At 44.4% G+C, this 21,579-nt stretch overlaps 1 protein-coding gene across 8 annotated transcripts in view; it reads right to left on the bottom strand.

The window, feature by feature from the left end:
• Window positions 1–21,579, bottom strand: part of ARHGEF12 (Rho guanine nucleotide exchange factor 12) — a 77,209-nt gene that overhangs the window by 35,215 nt on the left and 20,415 nt on the right. For 3 of the 8 annotated variants that reach the window (XM_080567470.1, XM_080567471.1, XM_080567469.1), the window contains exons 2-5: window positions 9,889–9,912; window positions 9,135–9,223; window positions 7,483–7,539; window positions 8–106 (exon numbers count right to left, since the gene is read on the bottom strand). In XM_080567470.1, coding sequence (XP_080423596.1) covers window positions 8–106; window positions 7,483–7,539; window positions 9,135–9,223; window positions 9,889–9,912 — 269 coding nt within the window. Of the gene's footprint in view, window positions 1–7; window positions 107–7,482; window positions 7,540–9,134; window positions 9,249–9,888; window positions 9,913–21,579 lie in introns of all 8 variants that reach the window. The other 5 variants (XM_080567472.1, XM_080567476.1, XM_080567473.1 and 2 more) reach the window with 3 other exon arrangements.

Genomic DNA, 21,579 nt, shown 5'->3' with positions numbered 1-21,579 from the left:
TGCTTACCTTCTTTGACGGACTGCACGAAGACTGGATTGTCTCCGCTGACTGTCAGCCCAAATCCATTTTCATCCCGTTGGATAATAACACACCGCTGAACAAGACCTGCATAAGAAAGGTGGGGAAAGGGCAGAAGAAAGAGAAGGAGAGAAATACAAAGAGACACAAGCTAGGCATCAGTCCAAAACCTTATCCTCCTAGATAATCACAGAGCACTGAAAGAAACTGGTACAAGACAACAGAGGGAAAAATATATGAGAGACAGAAACAGGGCAGCAGTCCAGAAACAGATAGGAATGTCAAGACAGGTCAAGCTTATTGCTTCAGTTACACAAAACAGAGATATACAACAGCAGAGATGCAGACAGCTCTGGCACATCAGACACAACTTGAGGTAAAAGCAGCTTGTAAAGAGGAGCAGCTATGTACACGAACCAATGAGCACAATTTCCCTTTGTCCATATCAATAGGTCTTCAAAGTGCAGCATAGGGCTGTCGTGTTCCCGTACACCATCATCAGCACCAAACTATTTTTACAAGCTACTTTTAATAAATAAATAAACAAACAGGTTACAAATCTCTCAAACTAACATAAATGGCTTGTGCTAATACTGAAAAATTAGCTTGTGCTAATACTAGAAAAATCTCATCTCAGGGCACCTTCTGTTCCAGGTGAGAATATTCAAGGGAAGCAGATCAGTGGCAGTAAAGAAGCACGAGCCGCAAGTGCTACACTTAACTAGTCTTCTGGAATCAAGACCATGCTTCCCACTGAGCTATTACTGGGCTAAGTACTGGGCCAAAATCCCAGGAGATGTGAGTTTGAATCTGCTCCTCCTCTAACTTGCTGTGTGACATCAAAGGCAAATTGTCTTTTTTCCCAGGAATCCTCAGTATGCTGTGAACATAAAACACAGCAGAGATAACTCAGGAGGTGCAGCACTTTGAGAAGGTGAAGTGCTAGACAATCACAGAATCGTTCAGGTTGAAAAAGACCTCTACGATCATCTAGTCCCATAGCTATGTCTATTGTTCACCTGAAAATGAAACAAGGAAAAAAAAAAGGGGAAAAAAAAGTAGCAGCCCCAGCATATTCCTTGCAGAGCACTTACCTAAGAGCAGCTGCAAAGCCTACCACAATGGAGCCTTTATCTTGAAAAGCAACTTTAGGAACTCTGCAGAATGCTTCCAGGATGTTTTTTTATTTACATAGCAGAAACCACTAGCTACTAAACATCAGCCTTCTTTCTAACAGCTTGCTTTGCTTCTTCATTTCTAAAGCCACATCAGGCAAAATTCTGACACCAGCATCTCGAGAAAGAGTTCTCCTCCACATCAGATACCAAAATTGTAGCAGCGTTGTTTAGCATGGAGGGGGCAAAGGAAATTGAGAAGATGCTGCCCCAGCAAAGCTTTCTTTGCTGGAATCATTTTTAAGGAATGAATTGTAAGAGACCATGGAGTCACATCCACGCTTTAAATCACTCTCGTACCAGCACAGCTCCTTTTATGTCTCTGGAGCAACTCCTAATGGAAATGAAGAGCCTCAAGTGAAAACACTGTCCACCCAGTCAGCCCTGTTCTCCCTGAGTGTGGCATACATGAAGACAGGTGTGGGAGCGGTGGAAAAGGTTGCTTTCCAGCACTTGGGCAGCCATCTGGTCACAGAATCCCATCCCAGTAACTCCCCTTCTGCTGATAAAGGAGAAACAAATTACACTACCCACAGCGATCCGCAGTAAGTTGATGGAATGGATGCAAGGGGAAAGCAGACAAGAGGAAAAAAAACACCACCTTTCACACCCTCTTTATATGCTTAAGTGAAAGAACATGCCTCTCCCTTTTGTACCTCCCATTTTTCTATATGACCAAGCTTCTTCAAGTCTCACTTCACAAGAATGATGCCCCAGGGTGGGGTGTGGGAAAGAGAACATATGCTATTTCATAAAAACAGCTCGTTTTAAACCTTGCTGCCAGACGTGCAGGTTTTATGAGTAAGACACTAACTAATCTTTTGACTCATAAGAACTTTCCTTGCTTAAAGGCACAGCATAGCCCTGTGTACTCGCTGCTCTTCCACGGAATTTCTCTCTTTACCAGAACCAATAACCTTTGGATCCAGGGTACTGATAAGCTTCCTCCTGGAATTAACATGATGCCAACGCAGAGGCAGTGCATTACGAGATGCAACAAAAGCTGGCCTTGCAGAGGATGACTTAAGTTCTAGGAATGATCAAATTAAACAGTTTCAAACCACAAGTCTCAATTCCACCCAACACCACCTTCTAATTTTACAATGGGAAGGCAAAAGAAATTAGGCTGACTTGAACCCAAATTATTCCAGAATTGCCTTTTCCCTGTATTTGTTCACCTCAGATCAGAAACAGGCACTTAGCCCTTTCCCCAACACGATATAAAAGGATCTAACACAACATAATGAGGTCTACACAGGCCAGCTGAGACACCATGCTTGACGGAGATACACAGCAGCTTTACGGTGATTTTAATGAATGTGAAGTTTTCTGAAGGTACCGCTGCCTGCAGAACTACAGCAGCTTCACTAACAGTGCCGGGCTGAGGCGGGTAACCCAAAAAGCAGCTTCCAGTGCTCCCTCCTGAGCTGCTGTGAGGACAAAGCAGCACAGGACCTCCCCACCAAACCTGTCATTTGCTCACTTCTGTTCTTTCAATATAAAATACATTCCATGTGAAATCGGCTTCGTGGGGGAACGTTAAGAACAGAGCTGTGATGTTTTCATAACCCAGATCTGGTACCTTGACCACCTCATTAGACACTCTGGAACGGTCTCAAAGGCAAGGCACAAACCACCGAGAGCCCAGTGACACACACCGTGAAGTTTTCAGCAGCCGTTACTGCCATGCCTTGATATCACAAGTACCTCCAGGAACTCGTACTTTAAAACACTGAGCAGCAACTTCACCCACTTCAGGTAAAGTCTACGAGGTTGGTGCAACGCTGAAGAGCCCACATTAGCAAGTGGCAATCAGCTTTTGATGCACGATTCATTCATTCTTTGCCTGGGTGTTCCAATTCTCACTGTTTCCTGGATGGAAATCATGAGTCATTCTTTTTCAAGAACCTTACCAAGGTATTTGATGTTTTCGAGTTGAAGCTTAAGAAAAATTACAAGGACAAAGGAACTCATCATTGACAACATTCAAAATCAAATCAATAATTCTCTTATTCCCATATTCACTTGCACATGACAGTATCTTGAAATAAGGAAACATCACTGCGACTATGTTTTAAGTACATAAAAAAAAAAGACATTTGTATTTTGGGTGGATTCATAAAATTTTGTAGAAAAAAAAAATCTTTAAAATCCTTTTTCATCTTCATGCATATTGCAATTCCCCAAACTTGTCGATTACTCAAGCCACGAGTGCAGCAAAGCAGCTAACTGCATTAGCTGCTGCTAGCTGTACTTAGAGGTTTAAGATTAGAAGTGAAAGCTGTTAGAAATTACCAGTCTCAGAAAAAAGTAATTAGAGAAAAAGCTAAAATGATCAACCCCTCAGTAGGTGGCACTATTCCCTCCGAGACGTTGTGTCCCGTTCTCCAACCCCCTCACAAGTGAGCCTTTTGGGTAGCAGCAAAGGGTAACGTCACAGGTTCTCAAGGTCACTTACACATCATGGTAAAAATGACTGTCTCAACAGCCCCGACATACATTTTGATTCTCCATTAACTTTTTCAGTTAAAGAGATCACTCACCTTCTTCTCTACGGATCCTAAATATTTTGAAGCTATTCAATTAAATATGAAATTTTATTTCCCCAGCAGGGCATAACAAATACAGCAGGAGTTTGTTCTGAAAACCGAACTCACAAGAGAGAACGGAGCCATGAATTACATCTCCCATAACATAATGGGGCTTTTCCTCTGATCAAACTGTGTGGGACACTGCATGGGAGGAGCCTCGTGAACTATAACCTCCCTGGAGGCATGAGGCCACAATGGGAAAATGCAATTTAATATAGTGATTTGAAATGAATCATTCAATAAACAAAAACAAACTCCTTGGGGTTTTGAGAACGTCCAACTGTTTCACTTCAGTTGGGAGGCTTTATTTCCATCAAATATTTCCAGAAACCCTGCTCCACAAAATAAATAAAACTATCGGCTTTTATAAAGACAATTTCTCATCGGATGAAATTCTGAATTTCACTTCATTCGAGTTATCACCATGTTCTTCATACCAAATGACATATTTGCAGCATTCTTCAGATTCTTCCACTAACTTGGTAACAGAAGTCATGTAAAGCCAGAGCAAAAACTATACTGTTGGAAATTACTGCAGTATATAATGGCCTGATAAGGCTGCTAATAACAATGGCACTGAAAACCATTCATAAAACAAAGCTTGGTAACCTTTCTAGAAGAAAAGAACAATGTATTTTAACCATTAAAAATAGGACTATCTGCTCCCATGGCAACGACACATTCAATCCCTGTGGTCGAGTGCCCCTTGCACTCCGAGCCGTTTCTGGCTATTATAAGGGGAGCGATGAGGGGCTCCCAAGAGTCCTTTTAAGAGGCTGGAAAAATGGTCACAAAATAAAGACACAAGGCTGACAAGAACTGCAAGGAACAAAACAGGAAGAGTAAGGACGGATTCTCTAGGGTTCGATTTAAAAACATGTCAACAGGGGCAAAATCTGGATTTGCAAAACAAAAAAAGATCTAAAAACCTCCCCCAAAGTTGGAGGCAACATGCGGAAGAGTATGCAGAAGGTCTAGTCTATCATCTGGGCTGGAAACTTATAATTAGTAAATATAAAGGAAGGTATCTTTAGGGAGCAGGCAACCAATATCTAACCTCTCACCCTCAAAGCTATAATCAATTTTCAAGTTTGTTTAAGAGATGGGAATTCTATTTCAAGAAAGAGGTGTCAAGCATTGTGGATGGTTATAGCACTAATTAGTTAATTACAGCATACCTGAAATTACACTCAATCTCTCTTCTCATCAGCTAGACCTTGTTGAGTACACAGATATGAGATGGTTGGATTTATGGGAGAAAATACCTCACTCTAAGTTTGATATGGCTATAAATCAACTTCTGTCTATCAGAACAGTTTCCCTACCTAACCCCTCTCCCCAGCCAAGCCACTTATATTCTTGAAATTCTGCCCTATTGCTCCTTAGTTAAGAATTTTGAGAGGTAAGAACAAACACACAGAGTCACACCTCCTTTTTCTGCTGTCATTCAAGACTTTTCTATCAGTCACTTTCCAAGGGCTAGCCAAAAAAGAGCCAGTTACCATCCAGTCACCAGCAAGAAAAATATCAGTACAGTATTTCCACTTGCAGGTCTTTAAATATTTTGGTCCCTTCCAAAGCAAACAGCAAACCTCTCTACACATACCACAGAACCTGGGAAAAGAAGAGGGTAGAGACAAAAGGCAGGGCAAGGTCCACAACAGAAAAGGCCATCGGAAAGGAAGGATGAGTGGAAACTGCTCCCATAGATACTGGACATGGATAGAGCATCTGCAGGAAACTTTGGGGGAAGTGGAGGCTTAAGTTAGGAAGTCATGTTTCTTTCTGCCATACATGAAAAACCAGGACACTGTACAGACTGAGGGAGAAGTATAAACACAGATACATTCCATTAAGCATACCAAATGTTTCCTGTAATTAAACTAGAATAGTCTGACAGCACCTCCAGTATATTATGGGTAAGCAGCATTAGGCAAAACTTAATGAAGGTTCACGCCATAGGGATCTAGTCAACCTGCGCTGTCCTTAGCCAGCATCAACCCGGCAAAAGGAAGAACTAGTCAGGGCTTCAGCATAAGCTCATCAGAAACATCATCCTAAAATATACGCTTTCTGAGTGGGTCATTTCTTTGTTCATTGCTTCTGAGGAGGAAGACAGATCAACTGCAGCAGGCCAGGTCTCTGGGATGAGTTTCCAGGTCTACCAAAGCTCTCTCCAAACCTCTTTACAGTCTCTGTGGAAGTCTCACACCCTGAGGAACATAACTGTCATATTACTCCTGTTTGTTTGGTTGGTTTTGGTCGGTCGGTTTGTTTTTAATAAGAAATGTGTGCGATTCAAAATTCCAGGGGAAGTTAAGAGATCTCATTTTGACAGAAGGCACAGACCACACCTCCCTAAGCTGTGCCAACTGAAGGGCTAACGGGCCTATGGTGGCTGAGAAGGAACTCTACAGATTTGTTGCTTGTTGTGCTTTTATTTTTCAAAGTTCCTTACAATCAGAACTATGACAGCATCATTTTGTGTTACACAGCTGGTTTAAGAAGTTGGTTCACAGTAACACCTGGCAGTTTTATTCTAGTGAAATAATAAAACTGATACTCGAAGAGTCAGCGCATCTGTCCAAAAGCCCACAGAAGGTTCTGCAGCAAGCAAAATTATCAACAAGAGAAAAATCAGAAGGTATCACAGACTATTTTAAATACCAGAACAAAATAGGAAAGGACATGAAAGCCAGCAATGGACAAACAAGCTTAGAATCGTGAAACGTGGCAGTACTGGCCAGATTCAGTCTATGTCCAAGGGTCTTAGAAGCTGGTAGGATTCAAAAGGCCACCCACCAACTTGTGAAAACTTGCAACGTTGAGTTTTCTAAGACAGGAGTGCAGATCTCTTTAGGGATCACAAATTCAACAAGTCATTAACATAAAGTTAGAATGGAGAGAGTGTCACAGTCTAAAGACGGACATATCTGATGTAAGGCGAAGAAGGGCGGAGGAGCAAATAGGCTCCATTTGGTACACATTCTTTCCAGCTGCACCAGCCAAAGTGTGCTGGCAACATAATGACGTGGAGCTACTCCTGTCCCAAATTGTTATACGCCAATTTGTTCCAGCCTACAAGCTCACTACGCAGTAATACACGGTAATACAGGAGTACCAGGGAAGTCACCCCCTCTTTGGAATGGAGAATGGTTAAATTCATACGAGGAATGATTAAGTTCATATTCTCACATTTTTAAAAATTATTTTCAAGCATTTATTTTTCACAGAAGTGGAAAAAACAAAGAAACTGATAAAAGATCCTCTACAGATAATGCAAAATACGAATTACCAGCTCACCCAGATTAACCTCTACGGTTAGAGCAAGACACAGACTTTTCTCCAACTACAGAATCCCTGCTGGAGTCCAGCACAAGCTGTGTCTTTGCGCAATGCCAAAAATACTCGGTGGCACAAGATCTCCCAGAACAGCAGCCCCACCAGGTTTCCCCAGTTAGGAACGGAGAACAGGAGAACACAGGTGCCAGCCCTTGCTTGCCATGTACGGGTTAGTTTCCAGCCACTACAAGAACTACAAGCTGATACACTGAAGCAACATTTAAACCCAGTTTCCCACTCCTTGCTGCAGAGCCAACCATGCGGATCACGTAAAGGATAAAAGCCTCGGGTGCACAGACAGAAAGCATGGAGCAGACTGCAAAGGTGCAAGGCTGCAGCGGCTGCTTTAGCTTACCATACGTCTCGGATCTACTCTCCTCCGAACTAGACTTTGTCTTCTTGGAGGAGCTATCTGCACGAGAGCAGGAGAAAAGGAGAAAGAGATATAGAAAATATGGAGACCAAACATGAGAAAAAAAAAAACTTAATGAAAAACACAGACTGATTTATTAGGTTAAATCGTGCAAAACACAAATAGGATGTGAACAAAACGTAGGCGAAACACTTGGAATAAGGGGTGAATAATACAAGCATGAAGACACAGGTAACACCACAAAGAATCTATTACAGAATTTGAGACACAATAAAAGAAGTTCTTGGCTATGAACTACAGAAAATATTCTGGATAAAAAACAGTCCAAGCATAGAAACTCTGGTAACATTCATCTCCAGAGTAAGTAATAAACATATGCACAGTGGTTCAGCATTCTGAATTTACCCCTTAAAAAGAAAGGAATTTTATGAAGGCTACAGTACAGAGTTCATCTGTTAGACCAGATCATAACCGTTGTAATAGTGGTGCCAGGTAGCAGCTCTCGAATCAGAATTACTTTTATCAATTTAAGATTAGAAGATTCCTGAATTTTACTTCTGAAGAATTCTTTCTGCAAACCAACTTCAGAGCCTGAGACCTCCCCTAACCAAAATAATTTTACATTGTGTATTCCCAAGGACTAAGGAAAAGAAGACAACCGCTAATTTAGGTTCTCTCCCTTAAAGGACTTTTTTTTTTTTTTAACATAATGTTAAAAGCCCATTTTAATTTATTTTGTGCACACTAGGAAGGAGTCATGCACAGCTAGTGGCAGGAAACATTAACGAACAGGATGGTTTATAAACATCAGCTTCAAATGCCTTGTGCAAAAACACATTCTACAAGTTCTACAACCTTTAGATTCAACTCTTGTCTCTTCCACAAGCCCCAGGGAAATCACTGGGCTAAACAGCAGAATGCACAGACATGAAAAAAGCACATTGCATGGGGCCAGGAGGCTCAGGCAAGAGCCTGTCATGCATTTCATGAACACACACAGTAGTCACTGGGTTAGTGTTTCGCAGAGGGAAGGAAGAATCCCTGCATGCACCCTAATTTCCATGGCAGCACTGGACAGGTTGACCAAGCTGACCCAGATACAACCTTTCAGAAGGTTAAAAAACAGGATAGCATATCCTTTAAAAAACAGAAGTTCATCTTAAAATACATCATGCTGGAAAGCACAAATTCACTCTACAGAGATGGTTCAAAATCCACTAAACTTCAGAAAAAATTTACAAGGAATACCAGAGCTAGTCGAGTCTATAAGGTCTCAGATTTCACACTTTTTTCTACTAAACCAGCCAGAGAACTACTCACAACTAATTACAGTATTCGCCTCCTGAAATTTCAGACTAACTTTTCTGAAAGAGGAAGTAGTTGTAATTACTCACTGATACCACTAATCTAGGTTTATTCTTGCATAAGTAACAGCTACTTTGCCAATGAGCACGTTTAAAAGCAAGCCGGTATTCATTTCAATGCCTGCATGCTTCCGAAGGGCTTTGCAAGCACAGAAGAGCACAACTCTCAAAAACCACATTTGTTGACCCATTAAAACCGGTTTCATTCCGATTCCCAGCACTTTCCAAATCAAAGCCTAGATCTTCAGCTGTGAAGTTGTAAGACTTTACCTGTCGGATCGAAGTCGTGTGTGCTACTGCAGCGTTCAACCTTCTGCTTCTTGTCAGCTGGAGACTCTCTGCTCAGAATGCTGCCGTGTCTGTGTCAAAGCAAAGCAGATGATCCTGACAACCGTGCCACAAAATCACTGCTCAACCTTAACTAGTTCTGGAAACAACCTTAACTAGTTCTGTTTGCTGACATGAAATTTGGATCATAGAATCACAGAATCATTTAGGTTGGAAATGACCTCTAAGATCTTCTAGATAAGAAGGTACACAGTAGGTTCACCTCTGAATTTCTTCCCAGAGTGTGGTCAAGGGGAAAGATGGTCTCCCTCAGAATAGTTACAGACTGAAAAACCTCCTCAAATCTTAACTCCACCTCCTCTCCCACCAAACAGTAAATGTTTACAGATGTAAAAATTAAAGACTTAGAATACCCACCCCACACCCCCCGAAGCAAGTGTCTGCACATCATGCACCCGCACAGCATCGCTTTCTCTGCCCATCTCAAGACCCAGGTAAGATGACCCACCAGGGTACGTAACAAAAGCAAACGGTAACACTATGCCGTGCACTCTGAGCACGGCACCAACTGTATTTTTGGCATCTCATCCTGATCTGGATATTAATTTCCTTGCATCTATACTGGGTACTTCTACCTACGTTTGCACACGCTGCTCTCCTTCAGAAGCATTCCTCCTCCAAAAATGCTGTACCATAATTTGTAATACAGATAAACAGTTAAACTTCAGCTACTCACCTTGTAGGTTTTTTGAGAGGAAACCTGAAAAGAAGAAACAACAAGTTTAATGAACTGTCTTTGTTTTTTTGATTCTCAATATTATGCTTGATAACAACACTTATTCTTAAATACACAGTTATTTTACTCCTCTGTAACGTCTTCAGAAGAGAACAACCAAGGCTTTTCTATTCTTCCGCCTCAGCAAATTATTAGTTCATTGATTCAACTAGGCAAAAAACTATCAAGATGCTTCAGGTTTCAAAAGGAATAAAGAACAGAAGCAGAATTTGTGCCGCCAAATCCAGTGTCCAGTAGGCCTTTCTCATTAGAGTGTAGTGGCTCATGGATCACCTTCCTCTCCCAACAACTAGTTCCATACAATAAAAATTAACATAGCTTGATTTTTTCTGTCCTGGTATCTACGAAAGCCCAAACTCCCACTGAAAATTCTCCTATAGCTGCGACATTCCCATTACGTCCCTCCCACGTGGGTTCCATGGTGTCCAGGAATATCGGAGATCATGCTGACGTCTCCTAAAAAGACCTCTAACTATTTTCATGAAACTAAGAACTTGGCCAAATTTGAGACAAGTACAGCAGCATAAAGTTAAGCTGAAATTCTATTAACTATTCCAAATATTATTTCTGGGATGCACAAAGAACATAAGCAACAGGAACTCTGAGTTAAAGGGAGGCAGAAGTGTATATGAATTTTTAAACTAGTAAATAAGACACAAAAACAAATAAGACAAATAAAACCTGGATATTTTCCCCTTGAATTATCACAGAAAAATGACAGAGCAAGGTGTACACCACCTAAATTAAGGTACCAACCTCTACTTTTATAAAGCAACTCTTTACTCTTAAAACTTTTCAGAAATTTAGCTGCACCATTGCTACTTGTTAAACGTTTTTCAGGTCCTTTGGCTGGAAAGCAATACAGACGTTTAGACCTGTACATGTACTGACGAAAAAAGAACAAATCACCTTTTGTTCTAAATGAGTACATCTACAATTGTTGTAGCTGGTAATTCCCCACGCACACACCAGTTATCCTTACTGCACTTGGGTTTTCCTGTTTACATAGGCTTTCCAAAACGTAACGAGGTGAGGGTCAGGAGGAGATTCAAGTAAAAACAAATCTAATACCACAGAAGTTAACAGGGCATTAAATGACTTTTTTTTTTTTTTAGCAGACCTATTTAGTAAAGAACAATATCCCGCAGTAGAGAACAAAACTGCCATCGGAGCAGGACGCTCCCAAAGGCACCACCTCCAACCACGTCCAGCTGAGCTGAGCGATGGCCTTGCCCAACCAAACTGCTCCAATGGGCAGAAGCAAACCGCTCCCCAGGAGCGCTCTGGAGCATTACAGATGCCTCGAACACTGCCCACAAGCCTGCCCCAACCGCACACCTTGGGTTTTAGGCTCCTTTCTCCAAGGAGGAGCACCTCACATCCTCTTGTCCTCGGTGCCGCACTGAGCAGCCCAGCCGGGAACAGCACAGGCTCAGAGCTGCTAACTCCTTCCCAATTACCTGGAAAACAGAACTGGATACACAGAAGAAGCACCCAGCATAATCCCTCGCTTCAAATAACAACTTAACTGCGGACGGACGAAGCACTGGCCAGCTCACACGCGCCAAGCCCCTACGCAAGGCTGAACGCCAGGCACTCCGAGGTGAGCACCTGATGACACACTAGGCAAAAGAAACTCAAATGACAGTGGCAGTGGTGGCTGCCTATTCCTGACAATAACTACGCACAGCAAGACACCTGCCACCTCGTAGAGAGCAGAAGCAAATGTAGCTGAAATGCACCGACGGCTTCAAAACCAAGGGGACAGACAGGTTTGATCATATACGCCTTAGGAACCGATAGGTAAAGCAGCACAGAAGTTTATCAGTTAAAGAAAAGGTGCACCCAGACTCCACAGAAGCGCTGGAGCTCTTCCCCCACAAAAAGCCAGGAATCACTATTTTCACCTCAGGAGCTGGGAAATCCACAGATTCAAATAAGCGAGGTGCAGCGAACGCAGCCTCTCCTCGCACTGCTCCACCTGCGAAGCCACATCGCCCCAGCACTCGGCCCTGCCGTTTGCGGATCTCGGTCAGCAAAGAACTGCTTTGTGCAGGACAGACAGCCTGAATCCCAAAGCAAAGAAAACAAAAGTCATCCCAGGCCAACCCGGCCTGGCCTGAATGCCGCACGGTAAGCAGATGCAGCAATAACCGAGCGTCGCTTTCAAAGAGCAGAAAGGGAAACAAAGAAATCCAGGGGCAGACAAACCATCATCCCTTCAAAGGCAGGGAAAGATGGTTAAGATTATATATATATTTTTTTTTTTTTTAAATCTAATGCACTCGCTTGTGAGTTGCATAAAAATTTCCTAACACCACTAACAAATGCTTTGATGGGGGAAAACTTTTATTCCGTAGGCTTCCTTATCAAGCACCCAGAACTCCAGGCTTAAGCTCCTACAGCAAAAGAAACCATTTACAAACAAAGTAAAATTAGCTCCCTGTTGCACTGTTTTGGTTGGTTCAGAGCTATTTATTATGTGTTCAAGCACCGAGTGCAGATGATGTATTTTCGAGGTCTAGAAGTTACGAACAAGGTTTCAACTTATTGTACACAAGCTGTAGACGTTATTTATAAAGGAAACACTGAAGTTTTTTTCAAGCTGTATTTTTTCCCCCGGCTGAAATCCTCAGGATTTCTTCCTGCGCTTTGACGTGAACGGGGAGCAGACAAGTCCTGAGCAAGAGCCAAAACCTCGCAGCTTCCTCTTCTAAGGCTGCAGCCGCCCTCAGGATTTTGGGTACGGAACAACCAGCCGGCGATAGCGCTGGAGAGCAAAGCGACGTTTGGGCCTAAGCCCATGAGGGAGGCAGCAGCGTTCGGGCCTAGGCCCATGAGGGAGGCCCCTGGGAGCCGGCGCTGGCTGCCTCCCGGCTCAGCCTTCCCCCGGGGCCTGCTGCAGGCCGGAGGAGGCCGAGGGAGGTTTGGGAAGCACTGGAGGCCCTGGGCCGCCCGCCAGCTTCCCCAGTTTCGCCCCGCTCCCTGGCGGAGGGAGGCCGGCGGTGGGGAGGCCAGCGGCAGCGGGTCACGGTCCCAGCGCCTGCAAGGCCAAGGCAGGTCCCGGTCCCCTGACGGCCGGTAATTCTGCGCCCAGCGTGGCCATGGAGGTGCTGGGTGCAGCCCACAGCTGAGGAAGGGGCTGGTTGAGCTGGAGGTGAAGACCCCCAGAAAAGTCCCCTCCAAGGCCTGCAATAGCCTCAGCCCACCGAGGTGTGAAGTCACAGAAATGAGAGATGGAAGATACAGCTGAGACTATAAATACACCTGTAAAAACCGCACTAGGCAGGAGAAGTTCCCCTTCTCTTCCCCAAGCCCTAGAACGCTACCTGACATTTCTTGGCTGAAGATGTCCCTCATTTCCCAGATAGTACATCACTTGCACGCTATGGCACAGTGCCACTGGATAAACGGAGCACAAAGTACACAACAGCGTCCCCCATGAGTTTATTCCACAGCTATTTGTGTCCCAGTGCCACTGACCTTCACTTGGACAGAGCATTACGTTTGGAAGTAGTACTGAACCTCCCCTCGCTGCTTTACTTCATTCAGCACCATATATAATGTATAAAATGGATTTCACCTACTTCTGTAAACACCACGCAGGCTGTAGGCACGGCAGGGCGCGGTTAACAGCTGGAGGTTTAATTCCAGATCGAGCTGGCAAGTTTAGGCTCCATGATAAAACCCTGTAGACATTTTGTCTGATAACTGATGAACATCAGCACATTTTCAAACAAGTTGTTCCACTCTCTCAACTCCCAAATACCAGGAACAATTAAAAGCCAAGTCACATTCTGTTTTTAAAATACTGGGTCAAATAATTTAAGCAATTTAAATGCATCAAATTACTAAAAGTATGTCTTGTTAGTCATGCTGCATTAGTAAAATCTATTTACCGGAAAGCCAAGTGAGAAAAATATACCTACAACTAGTACCACTGTGGATTAAAAATTACACCTCTCCAAGTTAGCTCACACATGCATGCACCATTCAGTACTGGACCGGTGCCTAAAAGCTACCTTCAAGCCAAGACAGAAAAAGATAGTTTTAAGATCTAGTGTGTCAAAACACACCAGAGCGAGGAAGGATTCCCAGCTCCCTGCAGTACAAAGCATTCCATTCCAGCCCTGGAGGTTGAAAATATATCTGACCATAAATAGCACAGCACTCAGATAACCATGTTGGGTTTCTTGGTGTGTTTTTTGTTGTTGTTTTGCCTTTTTTTCCCCTCCCATGCTAACATATTACTAGATTTCAAGTATTTGCTATCTCAAAACCTGATCAAAGAAAAAAATATTTAGATTCAGACAAGAGCCTCAACCTTGGAAATATTTACTCATGTGCCTAAGTTTAGTTCCCTTTACTTCAGCAGGACTACTCACATGCCTGAAATTAAGCTTGTGTGTATTTCAGTGGAAGTATAAATTACTACAAGTTGTGCTGAGATGAGTAAGAAATATTGTGAAACCCACACAAAAGAGAACAGCCCAAAACTGCTTGCTTGACGGAACTAATCTTTAATTAGGAGACGAACAGTTGCAATAGAAGCTTCTTCATTGCTTTATTAGTTTCATTTAAATAGGGCGTTGCTTCGTTACAGACCAACCCTCTTAGAGAATTCTGGATTTGGAGAAAAAGCAGCAAAAGCACCCAACTACCCCAAACCCGACAGAGATGAGAAATAATTACAGGCTCATTCGTCTTGCCCACGCACTTAGAGAAGAGGAAAACTAAAGGTTAACTCTAAGTCTTATCCTCCCCTGAATAAAAGCCCCAAACCATAGCTATTTAAAATTACATCACCCTACTTCAGAAGGTTTTCACCAAGCAACGAGTCAGTGGGAGGCTTTCTGCTAGCACCACCTCCATGGATGCTGGTGACAGAATTGGGCAGCTGCCCCCTCTATTTCTGGGAGGAAGAGCCGGATTCTACTCTCCTCTTCCTCATCCGTACCCAAAGAGATCCTGTAATGGAAGGACTGAAGTCTGCTCACTTAAACATCACTGGTTTCACAACTTGATTTTGAACACATCCAGTGCATGCAGCTCCCCTCAGTACCTACAAGGCTTTATTTCTGATGCCCTGGTTGGACCTGCACTGATAACAGACAGAAAAAGGCTGTGTTTTCTGTGTAAATCTAGTAGGTTTAAGGAGGTGCCTTGAAAGTGCAGTGAATATGGATGTCTGAACTGCCATTTCACAGGTAGTTCTCAGAATTGCATCTTGAAAGAAACAGGAACCCTCTGTATATTTATATTCCCCCAGTCTGCAGACGCACATAGCCACCAGCCACTTGTTTGCTGGGCCTAAAAGCCCTGAGAAAGGTATTGTGGCAGAGTGCTGACAGGACCCGAACAAAAGCAGTACCAATGTGACCTTAATATAGAGCTAAAGGCAGTCTTCTGCCACAACAAAAAGGGGTAGACGCGCTCTGTACAGGGCAGCGGGCGAGTAAAAGGAACTGATGAGATAGCAAATGACAGGCGGATCGAGAGAAACACAGATGCAGCAAGTGGGCAACTATTAGCAACCAAGAAAAAACGCAGACACAAGTCTGCCATTTCCCTGCACTGCCCACAAAGTGCAGCTGCAACCACAGCAGCTATTCTGTGGACACCACCGATTCAACACACCGCGTCTGTTTACCCCGGCATTAACCCACTTACGGAGCAGCTTTGTGCACCATCATCTCTTCCCCATATCAAAGGACATAAGCACAGGAAACCAGTTTTCTTCCTCAAAAAAAAACAAAAAACACAACAACAACTGCAGACTGGTGACAACAGAGCACAACACAAGGTGTAGCGAAAAAGCCCAGTGAAGGAGGAAACCAAACGGATTCCCAGGACCACCCAGAGCCAACGTATGGAGCCTAAAACCGTAGCAAGTGCACAAGGAGGCGAAACCGAGCTGAGCAATAAAAGTTTTCATGTTATTTTTGTAGGAGTCCAAGGCAACAACCACAGCTGACGCAATGACTCATGGAAGAATCGTTCGTGGCATTATTAGCTTTAGATTACTGACAGCTTTGCCAGCAGGCTTAGTTCTGCCTTCGCAGAAGGAACCCAGGAACCATAAAGCAGTGGCCTGAGAGCCCCTAAAGCTCTTATCTTCTTGGGCTGACCCCACAGCTCTCCATCTTCTCAACGTTCCCAGCAGCTTGGATTGGCCCTAAGAAAGCATCAGCAAATGCCTCCATCCTGGTCAATGCTGTATTTTGTTCTTCTGGCCCACCAGTGTTTCTACACACAACTAGAATGCGCTATTTAGTTTTCCTTTTAGGCTGGAAGATACGGAGTAGCCCACACGGCCCATCAACGTGCTTCTTGGTGGATCAATGCAAGAGACCACTGCTGTGGCAACCAGAAGTGCTGAGTTTAGCATTTAAATGAGATCAAGATCAATTCTGTTAAAAATTGAGGGGAAAAATGATGCTTTTTTTGCAAGTCTGGAAAGCCAGCAGGTTTCTGATGGCCTAAGAAGAGAAGGTCAGGGCTCTAAAGGAAGGTATTTCTATAGGGAAAGAGCAGTCCAGCAGTGCTAGTGCCAGCACCTTTCCGTCACAGGGACAGGTCCTCTGAGAGCTTTAAAATCCACGTATGTATACACACACACGCAGCAGTGTTGGACAGAGGAGTGTTGCTGCACTCTAGCACCACGTGTATTTTGGGAAGCCTTCATTCTCACAGTTATCCAACGAGACCTTTACGTTGGGTGATGGTTTCTTCAAGACGGGTGGAGAGAAGCAGCGAGCAGAAGGGAGCAAGAGGAAAACTTGAAGCTTTTTAAAAGGTGAAAGAAAAACAGAATGCAAAGATAAGTCTTCTTCATAAAATGTATGGCAGAAACATGGAGATGCTGCCTCCATACAAGGAGGTGCGTGGAATTTCCTGATGATGCAGGTGGTACTGCCCACCTAAATCAGCATTGTTCCCTCCTGGAAATATGACTTTGCAGTTAGATCCATTCAGCTCTGAAAGGAGCTTCCAGTAGTGTATGTTAAATAGATAAATAAAAAAGGCAAGCAGTGCCCTCCAAGTCTCCCGTAGCCCATGGTAGTTCTTTCCTACGCACCCTTTTGCTGTCCCACTTCCAGGAGGGAAGGGTTTCTATTTCTCTATGAACAGGAGCGTTTGGAAGGGGCAGAAGAAAAGCATCTCCAGAGGAGTTTCATCCACAGTCCGGTCATTCAGTCCCAGCCCAAGCAAGTGCCTCAGCTATTTTCCATGACACAAGCACTTGGATTTTTCCAAGAGCTGATGTCAGGGCTTTTCATGGAGAAAGAACTGCATTTACGGGGCCGGCAAGGAAGGAGGGCTTCCCCAGCAGCTATTCTCAATGTGGCCTTTGTGCTGCTCTGCTGCTCAAGCCAGGACCCTGCGAGAACTCTCAGTCCCCTCAGAAACTCTACAAAGGGGAGGGGACAGAGACATTTTCAGCAGCCGGCACTGTTCTGCCGCTCCTGACCGACTTCCAAGGCTCGGAAGCATCAGCTTTCCATCTCGGGGCCCGAAGCTCCAGCCTTCCAACAAGGCCACCTATTGTTTCCTGCCTCTACGACTGGGTAGGAGCAGACAAACAAACCGGAGCTGGGGAGGGGGGCAGTGGAAGAGAGCATAAATAAACCAAGTGGCTCGTGTGCCCCCCGTGCTGCCTTCGGGTGCAGCTTAGAAGCAAGATTCAAGCAGTGGGGATGAGGTTTGCCCTCGAAACACGGCTCAGAAACTGATGGAGAACAGAGGTGGCCAAATCATGGGTGATTTTCTGCTGGTTTCCCAATCTGGCTGGCTACGAGTTCCTAATTCAGTCAGTTTCCACCACTGGGAAAGCAAGATTCACATCTTTGAAAGGAAATAAATAAATAAATGAATTAAACATTAAGAAAACCTTTTTAAAAAAAGCCCAACATCTTCTAAAAGACCTTCAGAAAATGTCATAAAAAATTAAACAAAAATCCAGTGCTCTGCAAAGAAGAAATGCCCCCGATTTCTTCATTCATTTGCTGCAAATTTTTCTTGCATTACCCATGTAGCAGCATTGACCAAGTACAGTAGAAAGGTCAAGCCTTGTGATTTCAGAAGTTATGACCCACTTTTCTTGCTTATTTATTTTTAAGTAGGCTATAGACAAATATTCCCAGGCACAGAGAGCTCAAGCTTCCCTGAAGGAAGGAAAAGCAGCTGAAATAAGGAAAAGCAGCTGAGATAAACACAGCGTGACAATATAGCAGGAGCTCCAAAATTGCCCTTTTCTCCCCATTTTGATATCATCTTAGCAACCTGAGCTTCAGCTCTTTGAGGAGGGAAAAATAGCGCAGAACATGGGTGCTCTGATTTTTTCCCCAATTTTCTTTTCTGAAAATCACTTAAAAAACCCCTTTTGCCCACAGCCTGCTCCCCACTCTGGAAGAATCGCATAAAGCAAGAGGGATTGTTGCGCAGACAGGGCGTGGCGGTCCAAATTAACCTGCCTCCGTAAACTGTAGCTAATTACGGGGAAATGAAATGTTTGCTTTGCCTGCCAATAATTGCAATACAGAGCTGGCTCAATGGAAGCAGCCCCGCTCCCCGCCTCCCTGCAACCGCTCCTCCTACACGGAGTCTGGAGAAGCTTTCTAGTTAGATGCACGCGAAAATCAAAGCAAGGCACAAAGGAACCGGGGCGCTGCGGCAGACCTTTTCATTTCCCTAAACCGACCATAGGAACCCGAAGCCAGCGAGTGCCATGGGATTTGCTGTCACCCAGCGCACGCAGAAGGGCTCGGAGATGGCTCCTCACGCTGCCCCAGCGCTTTTTGCATGTCATTAGGCACCCAGCCGAGCTCCTTATTAATGCCGTGCCTCGCCTGTGGTCGTTGGGAAGCAGCAACACGGCTGGTGTGTGGAAGCAGGTCTTAAAAAACAGCGAAAGACAGCAATTAGAAAGGGAGGAGAAAAAACAGCGCACGCAATGCAACTGGAAACGTAGCTTTCAAAAAGACCGTAACGCTAATTCCAATTACCCAGCTTTAAGTTTTGCAAATATATGTACAAGGTTCAGAGCCACATTTGAATATTTGGCCCAGAGTTCACATTTCTGGTAAGTGAGCACAGCGCCTGGCACGGGAACGCCGCACCTCCACAGCCTGTTAGACCCACGCGCATCCCGGGTTCTAGATACCGGTAAGAAATGGGGTCCGTTCTCCAGTAACTGCAGAAATTCAGAATTAGAAGCCTTGCTCCTGCTGAAAGAGACCTGACATAACTATCAGGGGATGCAGGACAGGGTAAGCCCTTGCAACCCAGCTTTTAGCCTAGACTCAAAGAGGTGAGCGGGCTTTTCTCCCTCCGTAGCTTTCAGAGACAAACCATCTGTCTCCATTTTTTTTTTAAATTTATGGGTATTTAACATCACACTAAGACATATTTACTCTCCTCCAACATGCCTTTCATGAGCTGTTTTAAAAAAGAACCAACGAGGTTAGGTCCTCCTGCTCCTTGGCACTGCGAGCTCCTATCTGACTCAACACCAGCTCGCTGCAGATTGATCTCGATACAGATTTCACCGTAATTTGGAAACATTAGCAGCAGTACGTACATCAGCTACATCCTCACTGATGCATTTATGTATTTAAAAAGAATCAGGATAGTTTGCCCGACCCACTGCACAAAATGTCATGTTACCCCCATAACAAATGTGGTCAGCACGGCCAACAGCAGCTCCAAGAAGAGCACCTTGCCTTAATTTAGATTTACCTCAGATTCTCTTGGCAGCTTGCTTTAAAGGTTAATGTGCATCAGCCGCTCCAGAAACCTAACGCCAACACTCCAGACCCAAGACCTGCCGGCTCATCAGGAGGAGGAATTTATCAGCTCAGAGCTGAGCAGACACTCAACCAAGAAGCAGTTTCGGCCCTGCCTTTGCTTCTCCCACCCAGTCGCGAACCTTTGGTCAAACTACGCCCATCCTGCATAGGATGTGCAGGCAAGGCTCACCCTTACGACCTTTGCAAAGCTTCTAAATATTTGCCAGCTGCAATAAACTAATTTACGGCTAATACATCTTAAACTACCCAAAGGCAAAGTGCTCCCAGTGGCCTAATTTACACCAAGGAAAAATTGGATACACACACTATATTACAAACAAATGCTGTAGCAGAGAGAGGAGCAAGAAATCGTTACCACTTTGTTGCTTAACCTGTACAGTGGATTATTAGCTCTTAGCCTTTCAGCTTCTAACGTAGCTAATTCCCCTGGTGAAGTTTTACTAAGGCAGATGCAAACACCAAGGGCAACAACATTAGCGTGACATCACGAGTCTAAACTACCTGAGACTAAATTAAGAATTTGCAGCTAATTGAGTATTTCACTTTATCTGCTTCAGCACTTCCAAAGAGGGTTTCTCTCTTAGTATGAGCTCTGATTTTAGAAGTATCCATGGACGATTTCTCAACAGCATATGTCAGTTCGTCAGAATTTACAAAAAAGAAAGTGCGTGATGTCAACTGAGCTGCAAAGACGTTAGCTAAGCTATACACTGAAGTTACAGCTATCTTATTTGCATTGCCTAAGAAAAACAAAGCAACGTCTGTGATACACAGACCCATTACTTCCTCTTCCCCTGAAACGCAGGTCTCACCCATAAAGCACAAGGCAATCAGACTGATTCGGGATACACTGCGTGAAAAGTGAAAAAATTCACACCGACATTCACGGCCAGCTTTCCTCCCAGCATTTCAGCCTCCCCTTCATCTAAGTTCCAGGATAAATGCAAAATGACCAACCGTAAAGGGCTGGAGCAGCAGACAGGATTAGGATTTCACAGTAATATCAAGCCCTGTTTCTTCTACTATAAAATGGAAGGAACAACAGGAAAAAAAAAACAGTAGCGAAGCCACGCCGCTTGTAAAATGGCTCAAGACCCTGAGAACAACATGAGTCAAACACACGGCTATTAATAGGTCTCCGAACGTGTTTGTGTGAGCGTTTGCCTCTTGGTTCTCTTAAAATAAAGCTTTAAGAAAGGAAAAAAAAATCATCTACGTAGGAAACCTACCGGCTGTCGGGAGGTGATGGCAGCGAAATCCCTCGAGACGTGGCAGCGGTGCAGAGATAATCGGGCTGTGGGACGTCTCGGGATCGGTTGGAAGCTCTTTCCCCACCCCCTGCCGTGCCACCAGGTCTCGCTGCCTCCTCCCCGCGGGCACCGCGCCACGGGGACAGCCCCAGTGGCAATACCTACGGGTTGTCCCTCGGGATTTGTCCCTCGGGGTTTCCGAGTCTCCTCTTGGCGGCCGAGCCACCCGCGCTACTGCCTTCCTGGGGAGCGAGCATCTATCCACCTTACAGCACACCCACTCAAAAAATAATAAATATATAATAAATATATATATAAACGTACACACACTACATGTAACAGAAGCCCTAGCAGTGATTAGCACGCGCCAAGCCCTTTTACATCAAATCTCCATGCCCTGCATCAGCAGGAGCTACGGCTAGCGGCGAGAAGGCTCCAGCGGCCGTCGCTGCGTGAGCGCTGTCTCAACCCCGCGCCAGCAGCACTGCCCCGAGCAGCGCTTTGGAGATCCTCCACCGATGCAGGTTGCTTCATTTTTTTAAACGCTATACAACGAAATCCAAGAAAAAAAG

The sequence above is a fragment of the Anser brachyrhynchus genome (genome assembly GCF_964034855.1).
Source record: "Anser brachyrhynchus genome assembly, chromosome: 25".
NCBI lineage: Eukaryota > Metazoa > Chordata > Aves > Anseriformes > Anatidae > Anser > Anser brachyrhynchus.
This window is presented reverse-complemented; position numbering and strand designations above follow the sequence as displayed.